The 20063-nt window shown below is 30.3% G+C and overlaps 1 protein-coding gene across 12 annotated transcripts in view; it reads left to right on the top strand.

Annotated features, from left to right (window-relative positions):
* Nucleotides 1-19698, top strand: part of LOC143062941 (TBC1 domain family member 5-like) — a 31913-nt gene extending 12215 nt beyond the window's left edge. For 3 of the 12 annotated variants that reach the window (XM_076234786.1, XM_076234785.1, XM_076234795.1), the window contains 15 exons: nt 2194-2296; nt 3391-3479; nt 4243-4266; nt 5028-5048; nt 7001-7051; nt 8759-8828; nt 9113-9282; nt 9780-9922; nt 10394-10500; nt 11509-11581; nt 12766-12957; nt 14092-14354; nt 14815-14914; nt 15935-16014; nt 17046-19698. In XM_076234786.1, coding sequence (XP_076090901.1) covers nt 2194-2296; nt 3391-3479; nt 4243-4266; nt 5028-5048; nt 7001-7051; nt 8759-8828; nt 9113-9282; nt 9780-9922; nt 10394-10500; nt 11509-11581; nt 12766-12957; nt 14092-14354; nt 14815-14914; nt 15935-16014; nt 17046-17612 — 2053 coding nt within the window. In that variant the 3' untranslated portion in view covers nt 17613-19698. Of the gene's footprint in view, nt 1-344; nt 448-2193; nt 2297-3390; nt 3480-4242; nt 4267-5027; nt 5049-7000; nt 7052-8758; nt 8829-9112; nt 9283-9779; nt 9923-10393; nt 10501-11508; nt 11582-12765; nt 12958-14091; nt 14355-14814; nt 14915-15934; nt 16015-17045 lie in introns of all 12 variants that reach the window. The other 9 variants (XM_076234787.1, XM_076234790.1, XM_076234788.1 and 6 more) reach the window with 9 other exon arrangements.
* Nucleotides 19699-20063: the final 365 nt, after the last annotated feature.

The following is a 20063-nucleotide window of genomic DNA, read 5'->3' as shown; positions in this document are numbered from 1 at the left end:
TTTTTTTGATATCAATGTGTAGAAAACCTGATAATCTATACATATATATATTCCTTACACTTGGGGGTCAAATTCAAAATTTAGACCAAATTTTTAGCAATGTTTGTGTTACTTTTACACATGATACACATTGTTCATGACTTTAAAACTATTCTTTTCAAAATCATCTGACTTATTCAGTCAAAAAGGGACCTGTGTTAACTACCATCTGAGGGTGGATGGCATAGAAGTTATAATTTTTATGAAAGATTCTTCAATCATAAAAAGTTTATTATGCTATGTATCTAATGAACAATTCTTTTTAGAACTTTTTTTTTTTTATTTTTTAATGCATAACATTTCAGTTATCCTAGAATAGAATTTTTCCAGTCAAATGCATTGAGAAATTTGATGGTGGATATATTGTTTATCTTTGCAAAGATAAACCCTGAAATTTCATACCGACAGGTTTGACCATAATTTTCAACAGCGATATTTTTAAGTCTCTTTTCAGAATAATTTTCTCAAGTTGCTCTTCTTTCCATTCTAAGATATATCTAATAAGTGAAAAACATTTGAAAGGAAAGCAATTTGTTGTTTGAATTATTTTTTTCTTTTCTTACTTTCAGTATGTAATATAGCTTGTACGATTTCTTTGTGTTAAAGGTTAAAGTTGTTTTCCACAAGATAATGGCACATTGTTTCACAAAATTAAATTACCTGAAAAAGGAACTGTTGATTCGATCGTTATTATTCGTGGGATACCAATTTTCATTGATTTCGTGATAATAGGTAAACCATGAATTCAAATGGCCAACGAAGTACAAATTTTCTATAGGATTATATGCAGGCCTTAGTAAAATCACAAAATCAAATGTCCACAAAAAATACAAAGTTTTCTCAATCCGCGAAAATTGGTTTCCATGACAATTAATGAATCCACAGTAATAGACTTTCATAAGAACTTTTTTATTAACACAAAAAACCTTTAAGTATCAAATACAAAGATATAATGTAATGTAAATAACTTTCTGTAAACTTCCTTTGTTATTTTGAAATGAAACAGTGGAAAACAATTTGAAATTATATGAATGTATTTAGTTTGTACATGTATTGCAACATCATATATCTTTTTTTAAATGTTTTTCAGTGTTTTATCTCTATCTTTCCTCAAATGAAGTTGTATGCTGAATAATTTCACTTTCCTTTCTGTTTTTACATTCTATACAGGTCATTCTAACCATGAGATGGAATTTGAACTTTCAGCAAATGTAGTCAAACATGATATTATTTAATTGTTGTGTTTAAGGGCATTAACATTTTAACATTTAATACACTGTTATAATAGTATTGGTGGTTCTGAAAAGCTAGAAGAGTATAAGACTTAGCTCCCTTTTTCAATCCTCAGTCAATATATGAAACTTTCGCTCAGTAAGTGTCTGTTTATTGCTTTCAAATTATTTAAAGACTTACTTAGCGCAATGATAACCTACTTTGTGTCCTACGAGGCCCTTCATATTTTGACATTATTTTTTAATCAATCTTTGAATAGCACAATAGAAGACCTATATGATCGTTTTAAATATGTTTTACAGTTTCTAAATGTGGTGGAGGTCATATCTATAGTTTTGCCAAGTCAGAAATTCTTAAACTTTTTTTTTGTCATGTTGTCTGAATCTAATACTGTAAATTCAGAAATTATTGTGATTTTTTATCATTGAGAAAAATGAGACAGGTTTATAAATGCATTAATTTAAACTCGCATTTTGATTTTTTTTAGATGAATAAAACAGGATTTTTCTCAAAATTGTAAAAAGTAAAATCGCATATAAGTCTAAAATGACAAAATCACAATAATAAATGAACACAATCATCTCTGAATTTACAGTTTGCAAACATTATATAGCTTTTGCCATTATAATTATAAAAACAACGAAATAAAACTGGGCAAAACTTCTGCTATTATATCTGTACTTTTCATTGAGCAAGTCATAAAAATATAAGCTAAGAGAAGTAACTATGTTCAGACTTTGGGATTTAATTATAAAATTTGAAATTTTAAGATATGCGAAAAGTACAGTTATAATATTTCACTATCTATCTGCTTGATGTGATGTGTATTGTGTGTTTTTCTGTTAGATAACTATGGGTATTTTTATTTGTTTAAGTGTTCTGCATGTTGTCACTGTAATCTGTATATGTGTTTATTTCTAGTTTTCCCGAAGTCCAGTTTTTTCAGTCTGAAGAAATACAAGAACGAATGATAGACCTTCTTTTTATCCTCTGTAAAACTAGGTCAACTATTTCTTATAAACAGGTACTTTGTGTGGTGAAACAGTGTATGTATCTATAATAAAATCCTAGCTTGCTATAACATTGCATGTGGCAAAAAAAACTACTGTAAAAGTTAATGTAATACTTACTTAGTTTTTAACTACAGATATATGCAACATATAGAATTATTAATCATAACTAATATTAGGAGAATTATATTTAAAAAATGCCACTTTTAAACTTGGGGTTTTTCATGCAGTGTACACATAGACAAGTTATGTTTAGATCAGGATTCAAGATCAAGGAAAGAATGATTTTTTTGTTGTAGACATGTGTTAATAAGTTACAGGGACTTTTTGTGTGTCTCTTTAAGTCTTCCAATGTTTGAAACTGTAACATTATCTAACATAAACTCAAGTAGTATGAAAGAAAACAAAGAAATGGTAAAATACTATTGACACAGCTTATCTTAAAATTCAAGCAAAATAGATCTTTGTTTTGGTCAAATAAGGGAATAATTGTAGGATGTAAAAATTGAGAATGGAAATTGGGAATGTGTCAAAGAGACAACAACGAGACCATAGAACAGACAACAGCTGAAGGTCACCAACAGGTCTTCAATGCAACGAGAAATTCCTGCACCCGGAGGCGTCCTTCATCTGGCCCTTAAACAAATATATATATACTAGATGTATACATGAGATAAAGAAAGAATGAATCTATATATAATGTGCATACTAATATTACCTGTTTTATAGATAGATTTAGTATACAAGCATCTCATTGTCATAATATTTCTAATTATTATTTTGAAATATTTTACTTATCCTTTTATTATGTTGATAATTGATGAAACATTATGCCTGGCTATGTCTTTTCTATAAAACAAAAATGCTTTCATTGGGAATTGATAGGAGGAATTTTTTACTAAGACTGCTCCTCCTTTAGAAATGTTATAAAAACAAGATCCTTTCTGTAGAAATTAACTAATATTTTTCCTTAGTTGATCTGCTTTATGAAATAATTCAAACTATTATTCGTAAAAGTGTCTCATTTTATTGGCCTTCTGAATGGTTAAGCTTCTTTGATAAGCCCAAAATGTTTATTTAAAATAAATAGATTCTCAATGTATTGTAGGGCATGCATGAACTTCTTGCACCTCTTGTGTTTGTTCTACACTGTGACCACCAAGCTTTCCTACATGCTTCAGAAGTAGAATCTTTGGGGTAGGTATATAGCTATACATAGTTTGTAAGCCTGCAGTGTTTGGTATCTGAAATAGAAGTGAAATTAATTTTATTTTAAATTTAAAATAAAAAGCTAAGATGGCTGTTGCTGTGGAATACAGTTTAATATAGGGCCCTATGAGGTAAACATAGAGATAGATCAGAGAACATCTGGTGGGACACAACCAAAACATAAACTTGGGAGAAAATACTCAAACATACCAACACTTATAAAACAAGTACTATCCACACTGATCTGTGTCCACACTTGTTTAAACGAAAAAAATATCAAAATCGTGAAAAAAAGATGATTTGAAAATTCAATTATGATAATACCAATAAAGTCAAAAGAATTTCACAATAAAATGTCTTACATACTTAAGAAATTATGTACTTCTACACTGAATCAAAAAGAGTTCTGTAATTATATCACACTGGTGTTAAATCATGTTATAGTTTTATTTTACCAAAGCAATTAAGATCAGTTCTCATTTACAGGAAAGGTTCTCAAATGAAACTTCTTGAGGATCTTGTAGAGAGTTTTAAATTTTGTTCAATTTTAGATGTAACTGAAATTAGGTCACCCAAAAATATTTATAAGTGAAACTAGTGTTCTGCATACTTAAAAAATTAATACCATACGATGTCTTGAAATGCATACAAAATAATAAAATGAATTGAAATTTCAAGTTCTTTTTGTGTTGATTTTTTTTTTAAATTAGAATGAAGTAAATTTTTGATAAAATTTTTAAATATCTTACAGAAATGAAGACCTACCAGTATTCTGGTATATAATGATTTTTTTCTCAATTTTACCTTTATCTAGGACTTTTATTTATATATAGTATTGCACCTTTCCAAATGATATATATCAATTCCTTTATACCTGTTTGGCTTATTTTTTTTCTCCAAAAATATATATACCAAGCACTTATTTGAATAGAGCTTTATATATTATGGTCACCGACCAGTAACTTGGTAATGTCATATTGTTTTGGGTACAGTTTTGAATCAAGCTATTATGTGTGGAACTTTCAGAATAAAATTACCTAAAAAAATTCATTAAACAGTTAATAAATTTCTCTTATATTTATTTGAAATAATCTTTGCACCATAAAATTATTTTTGAGATATTCATCATTATAGGTGTGAAATTTTTGTAAATATCCTACAATTGCAAAATCAGATTTAAGGCATAAAAGCTGTAATTGAAAATGTATTGTTTATACTTCTAACATAGAAGTAGATAATTTACTACATAGAAACCATGTCATCCCCTAACATTTGAACACAGAGACTTTGCCAATGAATGTGTTTTTTAATCTTGAAATTGTACTTGCCACTTGGATAGCCAAGATTTGTTTTGGAAACATTTGAAAACTTAACTACAGTTATCTTAGATTTGATATTATGAAAAATGAAAACAGCACTTTACAAATTTATTGCATCTGAAACATAATGAAAAGTCAATTTTAACATGCAGTGGAATATAGATAAATCGCATAAATGTATTTGTTAGGAGAATTTTAACAGAATTTACCTTTTCAGTTTGATTCCTACCTACCACAGGTGATAGTTTATATTGCATGTTTTAATCAAACCTCTGTGTTTTTCTGGTGAAGGTTTTTCTTCTTCTAATTTAATTCAAATTTCACTGCTTTCTGATCATCTGTGACCTATTATTAAAAACTAAACATAGGATAGATAGTTTTGTTTACAAGACTGAAGTACTAAATAACATTATGTAATCGCTATTTTACGAAATTTAAGTCTGATCTTACTGGCTGATTATTTCCTTTCTCAGCCTAGTAGAGTATTATAAAAAAAGATATTAAGGGCGCACGTCAATGAAATTAAAATGTCAAGATTATATTTTCATACAGTGATGTTTTATTTAAAAAAAAATCTTAATAGAATTAAAGAATAACAAGAACATTCGCTACACATACATCTAATTAACTATATAAAACTCTAGGTATACATGAAACTGCATGCTAATATAATCATTTAATGATCAAACTCATTTAGCTTTTGAAAGAGAACGATTTAATTAAAAAAAATTAACAGCAAAGAGTTTGAGCAGGTTGGGGGTAAAAAAGCAACATAACCTATTTAGATTCCACAAAAACATTAATATTTTAGAGATAGAAAAAAAGAAGTGTTGAAGACTAATTGAATAATCATATTATTGTACTGACAATCTAAATGTGGAAACTGAAAAAATTACAAAGAAGTAGGGGCATCAAGGTTCACGTCTTTTGATGGACAAGAGAAGGGGGGGGGGGGGTTGAAAAATGAAGTTTTTAAAACTATAATTTATCAATAGTTATCAAAAGTACCAGGATTATAATTTTATACGCCAGACGCGCGTTTCGTCTACTTGAGACTCATCAGTGACGCTCAGATCAAAATAGTTAAAAAGCCAAATCAATACAAAGTTGAAGAGCATTGAGGATCCAAAATTCCAAAAAGTTGTGCCAAATACGGCTAAGGTAATCTACTCCTGGGGTAAGAAAATCCTTAGTTTTTCGAAAAATTCAAGGTTTTGTAAACAGAAAATTTATAAAAATGACCATATAATTGATATTCATGTCAACACCGAAGTGCTGACTACAGGGCTGGTGATACCCTCGGGGACGAAACGTCCACCAGCAGTGGCATCGACCCAGTGGTGTAAATAGTTATCAAAAGTACCAGGATTATAATTTTATACGCCAGACACGCGTTTCGTCTACTTGAGACTCATCAGTGACGCTCAGATCAAAATAGTTAAAAAGCCAAATCAATACAAAGTTGAAGAGCAACACCTTTGATTGTTTCCGACTATATTAAGACCTCATATAGTAACTTTTGAATCTGCACGAATATTTGGGCAAACTAAAAGCCTTATTGCCTAATCTCCTCTAATTAAGATGTATGGATGACAAGTGAAGGATGTGTCTTAGAAGAACATGGCAACATAGAGGATTTCAAACAATTTACAAGTTAAACTTGCTAAAAAAATATCGCTATGTCAACACTTAACTCTCTAATATCTTGTTGTTCAATTGCCTGCCAAAATCAATTTGGCAAAATGATGACTCTTCATATCTGTCTGAAAACTTCAACACCAAGCATCATTAGTATTCATTGCATGAATAGATTAATATTCTAGTGACTCTTGCTATATATAATTGAGTTTATGTTAATGACAGATGAGCACTGCAAAAGTTCCCTGCTTAATTATACATTAATATTTACATTTTGTAAAAGGGTTTTTACTGGCACACAGTAAGATAGTTCTTTTATATTGACAGTTGTGTGTCTATTAGGGTGTTTTTTTTTTCAACCAGGCAGTCAGCTATAAATGATCAAATATAACCTTACCAAAGAAATAAGTTATTTTCAAATATTATTAAAATACAACATATTAAATACAGCATAAATTCTTTTAATGACTAAACACAAATTTTCCTTGTGAAATAAATATAAAAGTTTCAAAAGTATTAAAAAATATTGACAATGTTTTAATTTGTTTTCAGGGATATTATAAAAGAAGTAATGAATCCATCCTATCTGGAACATGATGCGTAGTAAGTGAAAAGGGGGTAGGGAAGATACCAAAAAAGGGGAGGGTAACCACAAAACCATAAAACAGACAATGCCATGGTAAAAAAATTTACTAAAAGACAGGTAAAAGTCAACAGTCAACAAATAAATTAAGAATATGATCCCCATCAAAAATGAAAGATGTATTCAGGTGATCTAGAAGGGTCTGGTTGTACCCTTTTTCTGGTTAACAGTTGTGAGATCAGATATGTAAATTTCTGTGCCCCAAAAATATACTATCTGTCAGAAAAATACTGAAATGAATTGTATTTTCAGTTTAGGTTTTTTAAAAGATAATAATTAAGGGACTTTGGCTAAATCCTTAAGCAGTCTAAGTAGTTCATCTACTCCCTAGCCAGCTGTCAATAATGAGGTTGCAAGTTTTAACCTGGCGTGTAGCAGGTATGTTCAACTCTAATATTAATTGACTAGGATTGTCAGTTTCTTGCTGTTGATTATGGTGCACTTTTGGCACATTAACTACCTCCCCCAATAAAATCTGAGCCAAAGGATTCAGTCAATCAATCAACAAGATAATTATTTTGCTCATTGAAATCAAACTTTTTTCAACATCAAGAATTTTGCAGTTTTTTTTATTTGGTGTTTTTATACCCCCGCTATGAAAAAGTGGGGGTATACTTTTTACCTCTGTCTGTCTGTCTGTCCGTCCACCAAACCGTCCTACTGTCAGTCCATCCATTCATCCCATGATTGTTTTTTAAGTCACATCTTTCTCAGGAACTACATGATAAGGATTTCTGAAATTTGGTTTTAAGGTTTATGTGAGTCAGCTATACTGTGTGATGCATTTTCAGATTCATCACTCAACAACTTCCTGTTAAACAAACACTTATAAAAAAAGATGTGGTATGATTGCCAATGAGACAACTATCCACAAAAGACCAAAATGACACAGACATTAACAACTATAGGTCACCGTACAGCCTTTAACAATGAGCAAAGCCCATACCGCATAGTCAGCTATAAAAGGCCCCGATAAGACAATGTAAAACAATTCAAACGAGAAAACTAACGGCCTTCTTTATGTAAACAAAATGAATGAAAAACAAATATGTAACACATAAAACAAACGACAACCACTGAATTACAGGCTCCTGACATGGGACAGGCACATACATAAATAATGTGGCGGGGTTAAACATGTTAGCAGGATCCCAACCCTCCCCCTAACCTGGGACAGTGGTATAACAGTACAAGGTAAGAACGAACTATAAAAATCAGTTGAAAAAGTTTTAACTCATCAGATGGATAAAAATACAAGTGAACGTGGCACGGTACTTATACATCCTGACACAAAAAGACACTATGAACAGATCTGAGAGTACTCACATCATTTTACACATGATATACAAGTTGAAAGTTTTCGTCACATTTTCTAATGAACTTCATTACAAGGACTTCTTAAATTTTATTTAGGGTTTATATAAGTCAGTTATACAGTGTGATGTATTTTCATGTTCATTACTCAACAATTTCCTGTTTACAGAACTCTTACATATTTTTACACTATTAAAATTATCCAGTTGTGCGGGGGTATCATCAATGAGCAGTGGCTCACAGTTTCCACTCGTTTTTTTCTTCAATAAATTTATGTCCTTAACTGTTTTGATAACAATGTACCTTATATGTAGCACATTGTAATTTACATTTGATGAAATGTTTTTTTCCAGTGCTATGTTGTCACAAATAATGGAAACTGTCGAACCTTGGTATGTGTCTAAAGATCCACCACAGTGTAGGGTAAGTTGTACGTAATGTGTTTAAAGGAATATAGAGTACTGTGTAGATGTTCAAATAGGATCTTTCCAAAGATTTAACCTGCCTGCTAGTATATTTACACATCCTTATATGTAGACTTTTAAATTGATTCAACATCTAAGGAAATACATTGTACTACACTAGACTAACTTAAGAATTACACTTTATTTCAATAATGTTTCATTTTGTGGATAATTTTGGTGTGTAATTTATAACAGTAATAAATCTGTATTACATACTTGATATTGATACTGGTATATGTATAGGGAAAGGAGAGAATGACCACTGCACCATTTGCCAGACCACAGGATTTAAACCCATCTAATGCAATAGTCAGTAAATTAACCAGAATACAGGACTATATCCTGAAGAAGTTTGATGTAGAATTACACATGCATCTTGACAGACTAGAAATACCTCCACAGATATATGGCATGTAAGTAAAATTTAGCAATTATCTACTTTTGAGTTGTGCTAAGCTAATGATATGAATGATCAGCTGTGTTTCCTATTGATTTACAAACAAGAAGAAAGATGTGGTTTGATTGCAAATGAGACATACAACTTTCAATCAGAGCCCAAATGAAGAAGATATTAAAAACTGTTTGTCCTCATATGGCCTTCTTCTATGAGAAAACACATACTGTATTGTACTGTCAAAGACCCCAATATGTCAAAATTTAAACCAATTCACACAGGAAAACAAATGACCTGATTTATGTACAAAACAATAAACGAAAAACAAATATGATATAAAGCAACTGTCCACAACCATTGATCTACAGGCTTCTGACTCAGGACGGTCACATATAGAACGCTATTAGGTTAAACATGATAATCTGCATATTGTTTTATGTAATTTGCCTAAAATAAGTTATGCAAGGTCTAATTATTACTGTGATTCATTTTATGTTTTGTTTCCTCGTTTATTAGTCGCTGGATTCGATTATTATTTGGACGAGAGTTCCCGATGCAGGATTTGTTGGTATTATGGGATGCCTTGTTTGCTGATGGTATTGGGTTTGATCTGGTAGACTTCATCTTTGTAGCCATGTTACTCTACATAAGAGATTTGTGTAAGATTATACAGATAATAATTTTATGCTGATATTATGAGTACCAATGATATCAGTTTATTTACTAGGGTTTGCAAAACAGAATATTGTAGAATCATGGACACACAAAAAAAAAGGGCTAAAATTTAAATGGACAAAATTTATTAAAAATATAGACAATTGCTGAAAATTAAAGAATGAGTAATAACTCTTAATTTTAGATAATGTTGTGTTAGAAATTTAAATAGGTAAAATAATATTCATTTATTTGGTACCACAAACCATAAAATTTACTTCTTGTATAACACATTGGAAACTAGGAAATTACATATGAATCATAATTTAGATACACTATATGTGAACTAAGAATAACATATTTCAAAATAACAATAAGATGAAAATTAATTTTTAGACATGAATCACTTCAATTATTCCCAGCTGTGATTCCCTGCGATGCCTTATTTTTTTGACAACAATATTTCTATGTTTCAGTGCTTGCCAGTGATTACCCACAATGCCTCAATTGTTTAATGAGATATCCTCCTGTTGGTGATGTCCACTACTTGATAGAAAAAGCTAGATATCTGAGAGACCCAAATGTATGAAAGTACTGTAGAGAAATAGTCAGTTTGCCAAGTACCGATTTGATTCCGTTATTACACACTTTTAACATAGGTTGTTTCCCTTAGCTCATTATAGACAGGTTCTATACCTGACAAAATGGACTATTATTTCCCTTTGCCCATTATAGACAGGTTCTATACCTGACAAAATGGGTTGATGCCCAAACAAAGCATTATAAGTTGAAAACGATATATAGGTGTTTTAACTAAATTTTGATTAAGATAAATATTGATATCAAAGTTTTTGCTTATAAAATTTGGAGTGAAAATATTTTAAAAACTAAACTAGATTAAACACAATTTGAACATTCAGATAAGTTTTGTATTTCCGCTTGTTCTTCATTGTCAATGAAAATCTATTTCCATCCTGATTTTGTTTTCTGTAGATTGTCTTTTCACAAATATATTCATTAACTGAGAAAGAACATAACAACATTTTTCTCATAAGTTGGCAATTTTTTTAACTCACAATTAATTTCAATTTTCATGGCACAAATTAAAAGTATGGGGTAGATCACATTGACTTATATTTTAAAGTTCATTGAATTTGTTAGGAAATTAACCTGAATTTCAAACAATTGTAAATTCAGAAATTATTGTGATGTTTTTATTTTGAGAAAAAAGGGTTATAATTGCAATATTTTAAATCTGCATTTTGTGAAATATTTATTATGAATTAAACAGGATTTTTCTCAATATTGTAAAAATTAAAATCGCATTTTAGTCTAATTAGACATAATTACAATAATGAATGCATGCAATCATTTATGAATTCACAGTACATCTCTGTGTTTCATATTAATTACATAACTTTAGCATTCTGGAATTAAAATGATTATTGGTTTTGTTATTTTCCATCAATTTTGTTGAAGTCAGATGGGACTAGCATTTTTAAATGTGCATTAATCCACTGCTTTAATAAATAGCTCAGAATATGTATTTCCATTTGTTGTATAATAAGTAGGTACATATTTTATGTTTTAGAGTCATCCCAGACCACCAAACTATACATACCAAAATGTGAATATAGTAAAGTCTCCACCAGCCAGGAACAAAAGTATGTAACACTTGGTTATATTGTGTAGACCTAACCAAATTATATACCAGCTTATAAAAATACACTGCAGATATATCAGATATCACTTGCATAAGGCTCTGTACAAAAACTGGGAATCAGATTGATTAGAGAATCAGTAAATTAAGGGGACCAGTATTGAATATTCACATTAATGAGCTTAATTTGCTACTAATAATTAGCTACTTCTATAAGTTATTATATTCAATCAAATTCACTAAAAAAAATAACATTAAAAAAATGAGAATTTGAATGATGACATTAACCTATGTTATTGACGTTGCCTATAAAGATAAATTCTATTTTTAGCAAAATAGTACGTGTTAGCTGTTTCAAATCTTATATTGATCTTCCATTATATTTGCAGCAATGAATATAATGTTTCTATCTTAGAAGAATCCTAATGTTTTGAGACAATGAAAATAGAGAACTTTTACATACATATGTACTCTTTTTTTTTTTTTAAAAAACCATATGAATAGGTATTGTAAACTAACTAATTATCGCAACTTTGGCAGATAGAAAAATAATGAGAATATAAATTATGCAAACTTACAAAACTTCGATTTTATCTTATTCAAATACAAGTTAATTTATAAATTGCAAAATTAAACAGTAATCTAAAAAGGACTAAAGCCAATTGGTGTATCTGCAAAAAATAATTTGGTTTACAGTAATTAGTATATTGGATGAATGCTCACAATGTAGAAACCTTCCACTTTTCATGGTGTCAGGGTAACAGTACTTCAGATCAAATTCTTTTTATGCCCCACCTACAATAGTAGAAGGTCATTATGTTTTCTGGTCTGTTTGTCCGTCTGTTCGTTCGTTTGTCTGTGCATCCGTCCGTTCATCCGTCTGTCCCGCTTCAGGTTAAAACTTTTGGTCAAGGTAGTTTTTGATGAAGTTTAAGTCCAATCAACTTGAAACTTAGTACACATGTTCCCTATGGTATGATCTTCCTAATTTTAATGCCAAATTAGATTTCTTACCCGATTTCTAGGTCCATTGAACATGGAAAATGATAGTGCGAGTGGGGCATCCATGTATTTTGGACACATTCTTGTTATTATATAAGTAAGAGAGGTTCAGCAACAATTTAGATTTTACTTTATATAGCTAGTAGTAGTTAATGCCACACTATGCTAATGCTAATTATATTCTAGCTATACCTGCTTCTAATTCTTCCATTGTCACCACTAATACCACTAACAAACCTTCCATGACAACTAGTTGGTCCAGTTTCAGTAGAAGAATGTCTGGTTCCCGGCCAAAGACATTAATTGTATCATCTGACAAACAGAAAATGTACAAGTCCACTAGTGTTCCAATGAACCTCCAGACTGATATTTCTCCAGGTAAAAAAAGGGTTTTCTTTATTTCAGGTTTAAACAAAATTCAAAGAAAAGCAAGTTTTCAAGCTGTTTATTAAATTTTTCCAAAGCACCACCAACATTTCAAATTATATATATATATATATATTTGTTCACAGATTATTTATGATAAATAACAAGTCTACTGTATACAAATAAGTATAATCAAAGAATAGTCAGACAAATATGCAACACCACACACTTGCCAAAAATTGTAGATTGTTTTATAATAAAGTGAACTATGAACGATACTCACAAATTACACAGGTAAAAAATGTGTATACTAACATAACTAACTGCATGTTTATAGAATAACCTTCGACTGGTACAGTCTAGAACAAGATAATTGTTTGATGTCTTACAGCAAAATGCATTGAGTGTGTAGGTAAAGGTTATATCTTTGACTAGCTTGCTTGCTAGCTGAACCATGAAGTCATTATTAGGTAAGGTATACTACCCTCCATTTGGAGAAGTCTAGTCATACAGACAGATAGATCAGTTATCTGTCTGTATAGTCTACTTTTCAAGGAGGATAGTATACCTTACCTAATAATGACTGCATGGATCAACTTACAAGCAAGCTTGTCAAAGATATTACCTTTACCATTTAAAAAGTAAATTAATGACAATGATCAAGGGAACTTCTGAAGGCAGCTGTCTTGAATTTTGTTCTTAAATACGTGAATTTTAAAATATACTAGATTTATAGACTTATTTCTAAATAAACAAAAATCTGTGATTTGGTCGGGATTTATTTTTTTTGTAAAATCAAGTTAACTGACTAAATATCTGCATTTCAACAAGTTTTAGTACATTTTTTTATGAATCAAGAAAACAAATTCCCTATCTTTTCCTTTTTTTTTTGAATGAGTTCAGATAATTAAAATAATTTCATGAAATATCATTAAGCTTTTGATATTATATTGACCATAGCATGGTTTTTCTCGGTTTAAATTATATCCAATAATAAAATTTAGTAAACAATCGTGTCAAACATGTCCACATACAGGAAAAAACTTCTGTAACTTGTCATATATGCCCAATTAAACACAATATTCAAATGTATACTTATTTTCGATATATTTTTTTAATGAAAATAGCTTTTGTGCATTTCTCCAGGAACTCCACAATATCCAAAACAGAAGAGAGGATCTTCAGCAAGTTTGTCACAGATGGAAGATGGTTATTTCAAATCAGGTAATTCAACACCGTCTGCAACCAGGATAGAAACTTCGGGAAATGCAGCATCTTCTATGGCAAGAATAGAATCTTCTGGTAGACGATCATCTGGGCTCAGTCCAAATTCTGATGATGGGGCTGGCAGCATGTCAAAGTTTGCAACCTTGCCAAGTCCGAAAGGGAAAGGAAAGAAGGTTAATAAGGTAAGGATGGTTTACAAGACACTGCCAAAAATCATTCTATGTTCTGCAATTTAAAAGAATGTAAGCAGAAATGGAACTAAGGCTAAAAATTATATTCTGGAATACTAAAAAAAAAAACCTGCTCTCTAATATTGATCAAGAAAAAATTGAGAGGGAAACAAATAATCTTGTATGTTGCAATATCTGCTAATCAGCAAAGCTAAAAAAAAACTAGTGTTCTCAGAAATATTTTTAGAAAAGACAAAATTGCTTAGTTTTCAAATATTAAAAAGCAATATGAAAATGCATTTTTTTTTAAAGAAATTAGTTTTATACCCCCTTTCTATAAGTGGCAATAGCTTGAATTATAAGTAGGGTTATGCTATGGCAACCTAGCCATTCTTTACTTTTTTTTATTATCTTAAAATCTATATTTTAAGTACAATTTTAAAATGAATAGAATATCTCTATTTACTTATAGGAAAAAGAATATGAATTTCAAATTGGTATTCTGCAAAACCAGGTGTCAGAAAAAGAATCTTTGTGTGATTATGCATCACAAAAGTTAGATATCCATATAGGTAAAGAGTTTTAATCATCACAAAAATTAGATATCCATACAGGTAAAGACCATCAAATCATCAAAAAGGCCTAAAAAGGGCCAAAAAATCAAGCATTTCCCTAGTTTCGAGACAATTACTTGAGGTCAAGTTTATGGATCTCTCTAAAATTGTACAGCAAGGTACAATACCACAAAGGGAAAGCTGGGAATGAGTTAGTGGGTAATTACTGAAAGAGGGGTTAAAAAAAAATGGTGGTTGGTGGGTGGGGGGGTACCGTAATTTTTTTTTATAATTTTTTTCATTTTTGCATTGATTTATGTTTTTTATTTGTATATTAAATAAAAAAAAACAAAAACTGATAAGGCAAAAGATACACACCTTATTTGATGTGTAAATTATTATATAAAGTATTGTGCAGTTCCAGGAAATCTTCAATTGCATAGTATTGCGCTATAGCACAATATTGCGCATTAGCATGAAATCTTCAATTGCATAGTATTGCGCTATAGCACAGTATTGCACATTAGCATGAAATCTTCAATTGCATAGTAATGCGCTATAGCACAGTATTGCACATTAGCATGAAATCTTCAATTGCATAGTATTGCGCTATAGCACAATATTGCACATTAGCATGAAATCTTCAATTGCATAGTAATGCGCTATAGCACAATATTGCGCATTAGCAAGAAATCTTCAGTTTCACACTCTTGTCCTATAGCACAATATTGTACCAAAGCAAGAAATCTTCAATTGGACAATACTGCGCAATAGCAAGAAATCTTCAATTGAAAATTAATACAAATATTTCAACCCATTTCAAATTTTTAAGATTTTTCACCACATTTATTTTGTGTCAGAAACCTATATTATTTCAAAAATTTGATCACAATCCAAATTAAGACTATATCAATATTGAATATTGTGTCCAAACTTGCACCAACTCTTCAGGGTTCAACCACTGCAGTTGTATCAGGCTGTGCACACTAAACATTTTATTTAACATTTATTCAAGTTTTTTCTGACATATAATTACAGATCGTCTGCAGTCAGAACTATTACAGCAAAACTTGCAAAATGAGGATGAAATTCTTATTGCTATAGCTGGTATTAAACAGGTACTTTTTTATGTTAAATATTTTTTCATATACATTCTTTAAATGAACAATAATACTTGTTGATGTAGTAAAAAAAGTTTGACATTGTTTACTGTGGATTCATTATTATTCGTTGGATACTAATTTTCGTGGGTTTCATGGGTTCAGGTGAACCACAAATTTAAATGTTGAACGAATAACATATTTGCAGTAGGCTTTGTATACAGAGATTGGCAAAACCACAAAATCAAATATCCACGAACATGCAAGTTTTCAGCAATCCACGAAAATTGACACCCACGAAAATAAATGAATCCACAGTATGTGACTAATGCAAAGGTGTAAGATTTAAAATGAAGCTTTTAATGATGTGATAAGCTAAGTTTTCTATGAATTATACAGGAATGTTTCAACATAAGCTAGAAACTGCAGCTTCCTTCACCCAAAAAAACTGACTGTCACAAAATAGCCCAAAAGTGATGCTTAACAAGTGTTTCTGTCAGACCAATAGTCCAACCTATAAATTTTTGTTATACTGTTCTCAGGAATTACAAATCAGAAGTTCCTTAAATTTGGTATCACCTTCATGTTTACATGCTTTGCAATGATGTGCATTTTCAGATTTATCACTCAAAAATTAATTGTGTACTGAATACTGTTACTAATATAACTTACACATCATGGCCACGATGTATGATATTTTAATCTTGCATTATGGTCCATTCCTCAATAATCGCAATAATAAATGCAAACAATGATTTCTGAATTTACAGTTACATAAGTCAATGGCAAGTACTAACTTAAACGTGCTCAGATGAATTTTCTTTTTTCTTGTGGAAAATTTGTTAATTTTTCGTGCAAGAGTTATAGAACTTTAGCTGTATAAAAATTCAATTTTCCTCAATCCAAGAAAATTGGTAACCACAAAACTAATAAATACCAATTATGTCTTAAAAAATGAAATGTTATGATTGTTATAACTTTAAAATCTATAAAGCTGTCTAAATAAATTAAAACACCAGGGTGGAATCACAATTATCTATATTTTTCAGGTCAGAGATTTACTTAAAGGAACGCTCAAGTTTTCACAGAATCTAGTTGATGACGATATAGTTTTAAAAACTTCACAGAATTCTTCACAAGATTCATCTTCACCAGAAACTGATTCTCCAGTGGTGGATCAACCCATTAACCAAAAGGAAAGTGAAGAAAAAAGACCTAAAATAAAAAAAGGTGGCAAAATGTTTTATATGAGTAGTGAAGAAAATTCAGAAGCAGCAGATTCACCAACTACTGACAATTTAGCAAATTCTAGAATACCAGAAACAAATTATGAATTGAATGACTACACAGAGACACACAAGTATAGAGCTGAACCAAAAATAAACAAAGCTCTTCAATATGAAGGAACAAAAGGCAATAAAAATAACACTAGCAGAGTGGAAAAGGTTAAAAATGTGACACATCCACCTGTACAGTCTGTTAAAACTGAAAAAGATAGTCTTAATCCTTTTGACAGCTCAGATTCAGAGGAAGATGAACATTTTTCTCACCCGCTTGTAGATACAAATGAACAAAATATGAACCCTTTTTATTCTGATTCGGGAGATAGTGCTTAGAATAATACAGTAAACATTTCTTAACTAATTCAAAATGTTTTATCTGTAACTGTATGTGCTGTTTTAAAACTAAAAGTTTATGATCATGCATGAAATCATAGACACTGGACGTTAATCAACCAACAATCAATCTTATATCAGGAAATTTATGAATAATTAAAATAATAATTATAGTAACCCTTATGTCATCAATCATCTGCATACTTCCCCATTGCTAGCAATTTCATTTTATGCCAGGATTGTTTATTATTTTACATTTGATCAAAACACAAGCTTAAAATACTGACATGGTGTAAATTAACAAAATGACAAACATATTAGATTATGATAGATAAAGTTTCCAGGATAAAACATCCCATCTAACTTGAAATGGACATATTATTTTCATCCAAAACATGTATTTAAAACTACATGGTTTGTTTTAACAATATTACAGACATTTACCATAATTATACACGCAAAATACATAATGAGTTATCTCCCATGTCAAGTTTCACCACAATGTGTATGAGCAAAATAAAAAGTCATTAATACACTCTAATACTGAAATTTGGGACAAAAGATAAAGCGGAATTTGAGAAATTTTAAGGAATGCATTGTAAATTCATGGTAATAAGAGTCAAAATTCATGTATCTTGTACAGTAATTAATTTTAAGCTCTTCTTTAACACACCTCTTTGTAGTTGATTAATACTAGAAATTTCAAATCTGCTAAATCTGTTCACCATATGTCATCAGTACATAGTATGTATATATATATTGTATGTTTTATGGGTAAAAGTCTTGTTTTATGCTGTTATTTGTAGATAATTGTTAACCAACCAATAATGTATTGATTTGTTAGATATTTTATTAAATAGTCTATTTGCTGAATATTGTTATATAGAATGTGTATAGTTGTGTGAATTTTGTGATATTGTTTTCCATGTCCATCAGATAATTGCTCATTTATAGTAAAAAGTAGAAAGATTAATACTAGTCATTTTTTAATCTATTAATTTTGCTTTTATCTTAATAAGATATTTTTAGAAATGTAATTTGCATGCTCTTCACATTTTTTAAACATGCACTTTTCCTCATTTTTGCTTCTTTTTTCACCCTAATGATTACACTTGGAGTTGACAATTCTTTCAGGAGTTATGCATCTTTGAGCATAATATGTTGTCTATTGTATATAAGGTTATTCCCCTGCATCTGTTCAATATACATGGTAGAATTTTTTTATCATATGTAGTTATCCATGCTATACTGGTATTTTGATATGACCATTCTTTCGAGTTATGGGACTTTGAACATTTTTTGTTTATTACTATTGTAACACAATGTTTCCTTGTGAATGTAACTCTTGGACCATTTGATAGAAAGCTATTATATTTTGTAAGATTATTTCTCATAATGTGAAGGTGACCATACTATGATGTCCTTTATGTTTGACATTTTACCTGGGAATAATTTCTTTTTTTTTTAATTGTAGCACAGTTACAAGTTGTGTATGCAACTCCTCTCAGAACCTCACATGCTTCATAATTAGGAGTATTGTTTGTAAAAAAAACACTATCTTACTTTTTATTTAGCCGTTCTTGTTGAAGTATTCACATGGCTTTTGGCTATTTTGGGGGATTTGTGTGACACAATGGCTTGTTATGAACACAAGTCCTCTAATATTATTTGGCAGAAGTTTTCACACTTGTTAGAATTGCTTGTCAGCATATTTAGTTGACCATACTGTATGATTTGACTGTTCTTAGTAGAGTTATAGGACTTTGACAATAATTTGATTATTGGTACACAATGATACCTTGAGATGGGACCTAAACTTTTTTTTTTGCCTTACTTTGTGACTCTTTTCTTTGTCAAGAGTTAATTATACAATTGTAGCTCAAAGACACCTTTTGAACAGATGTAGTTATTTTTTAATGAATACATTTTGCTCTGTGTCATTAATGATAGACAAAATTTCTGTGAACCATGATAAAAAAACTGTGCAATACAAGAAAGGTGCTGTTACATCCTGAATCTATGCTGTTCTGTGTCAATTTATACTTTACTTGTTAACTTGTGAATAATAAACATTCATCAGCCATAATAGTGCTTTCTGTCATAAGAAGTATGTAGAAATCAAATGTGTACAAGAAAAAAATGTGGATGTACCAGGAAAAAAAATATTAAACCATCTATTTGGTCCGAGACCACAATTGTCGTCCCTTGATTTTCGTTGTTCACGAATATAGTCCCTAGGTTTGACAGTCGGTTACTTGCCATTAATTTTTGTACCCCTTCCAAATTTATTTCTCCATGTTTAATGCCTCAAATTGCAAGTAGGGGGGTGAAATTACACTGTAAAAAATTTTGGGTCCAGAATTTTAAAGGAAATTAGTGATTTGGTCCAGCTGAAAAAGGTTAAAAATTAGCACTTCGGAAGCTGTCAAAAGATTTCAAGACGCCCTAAAC

The sequence above is a fragment of the Mytilus galloprovincialis genome, chromosome 2 (assembly GCF_965363235.1).
Source record: "Mytilus galloprovincialis chromosome 2, xbMytGall1.hap1.1, whole genome shotgun sequence".
Taxonomy (NCBI): domain Eukaryota; kingdom Metazoa; phylum Mollusca; class Bivalvia; order Mytilida; family Mytilidae; genus Mytilus; species Mytilus galloprovincialis.
This window is presented reverse-complemented; position numbering and strand designations above follow the sequence as displayed.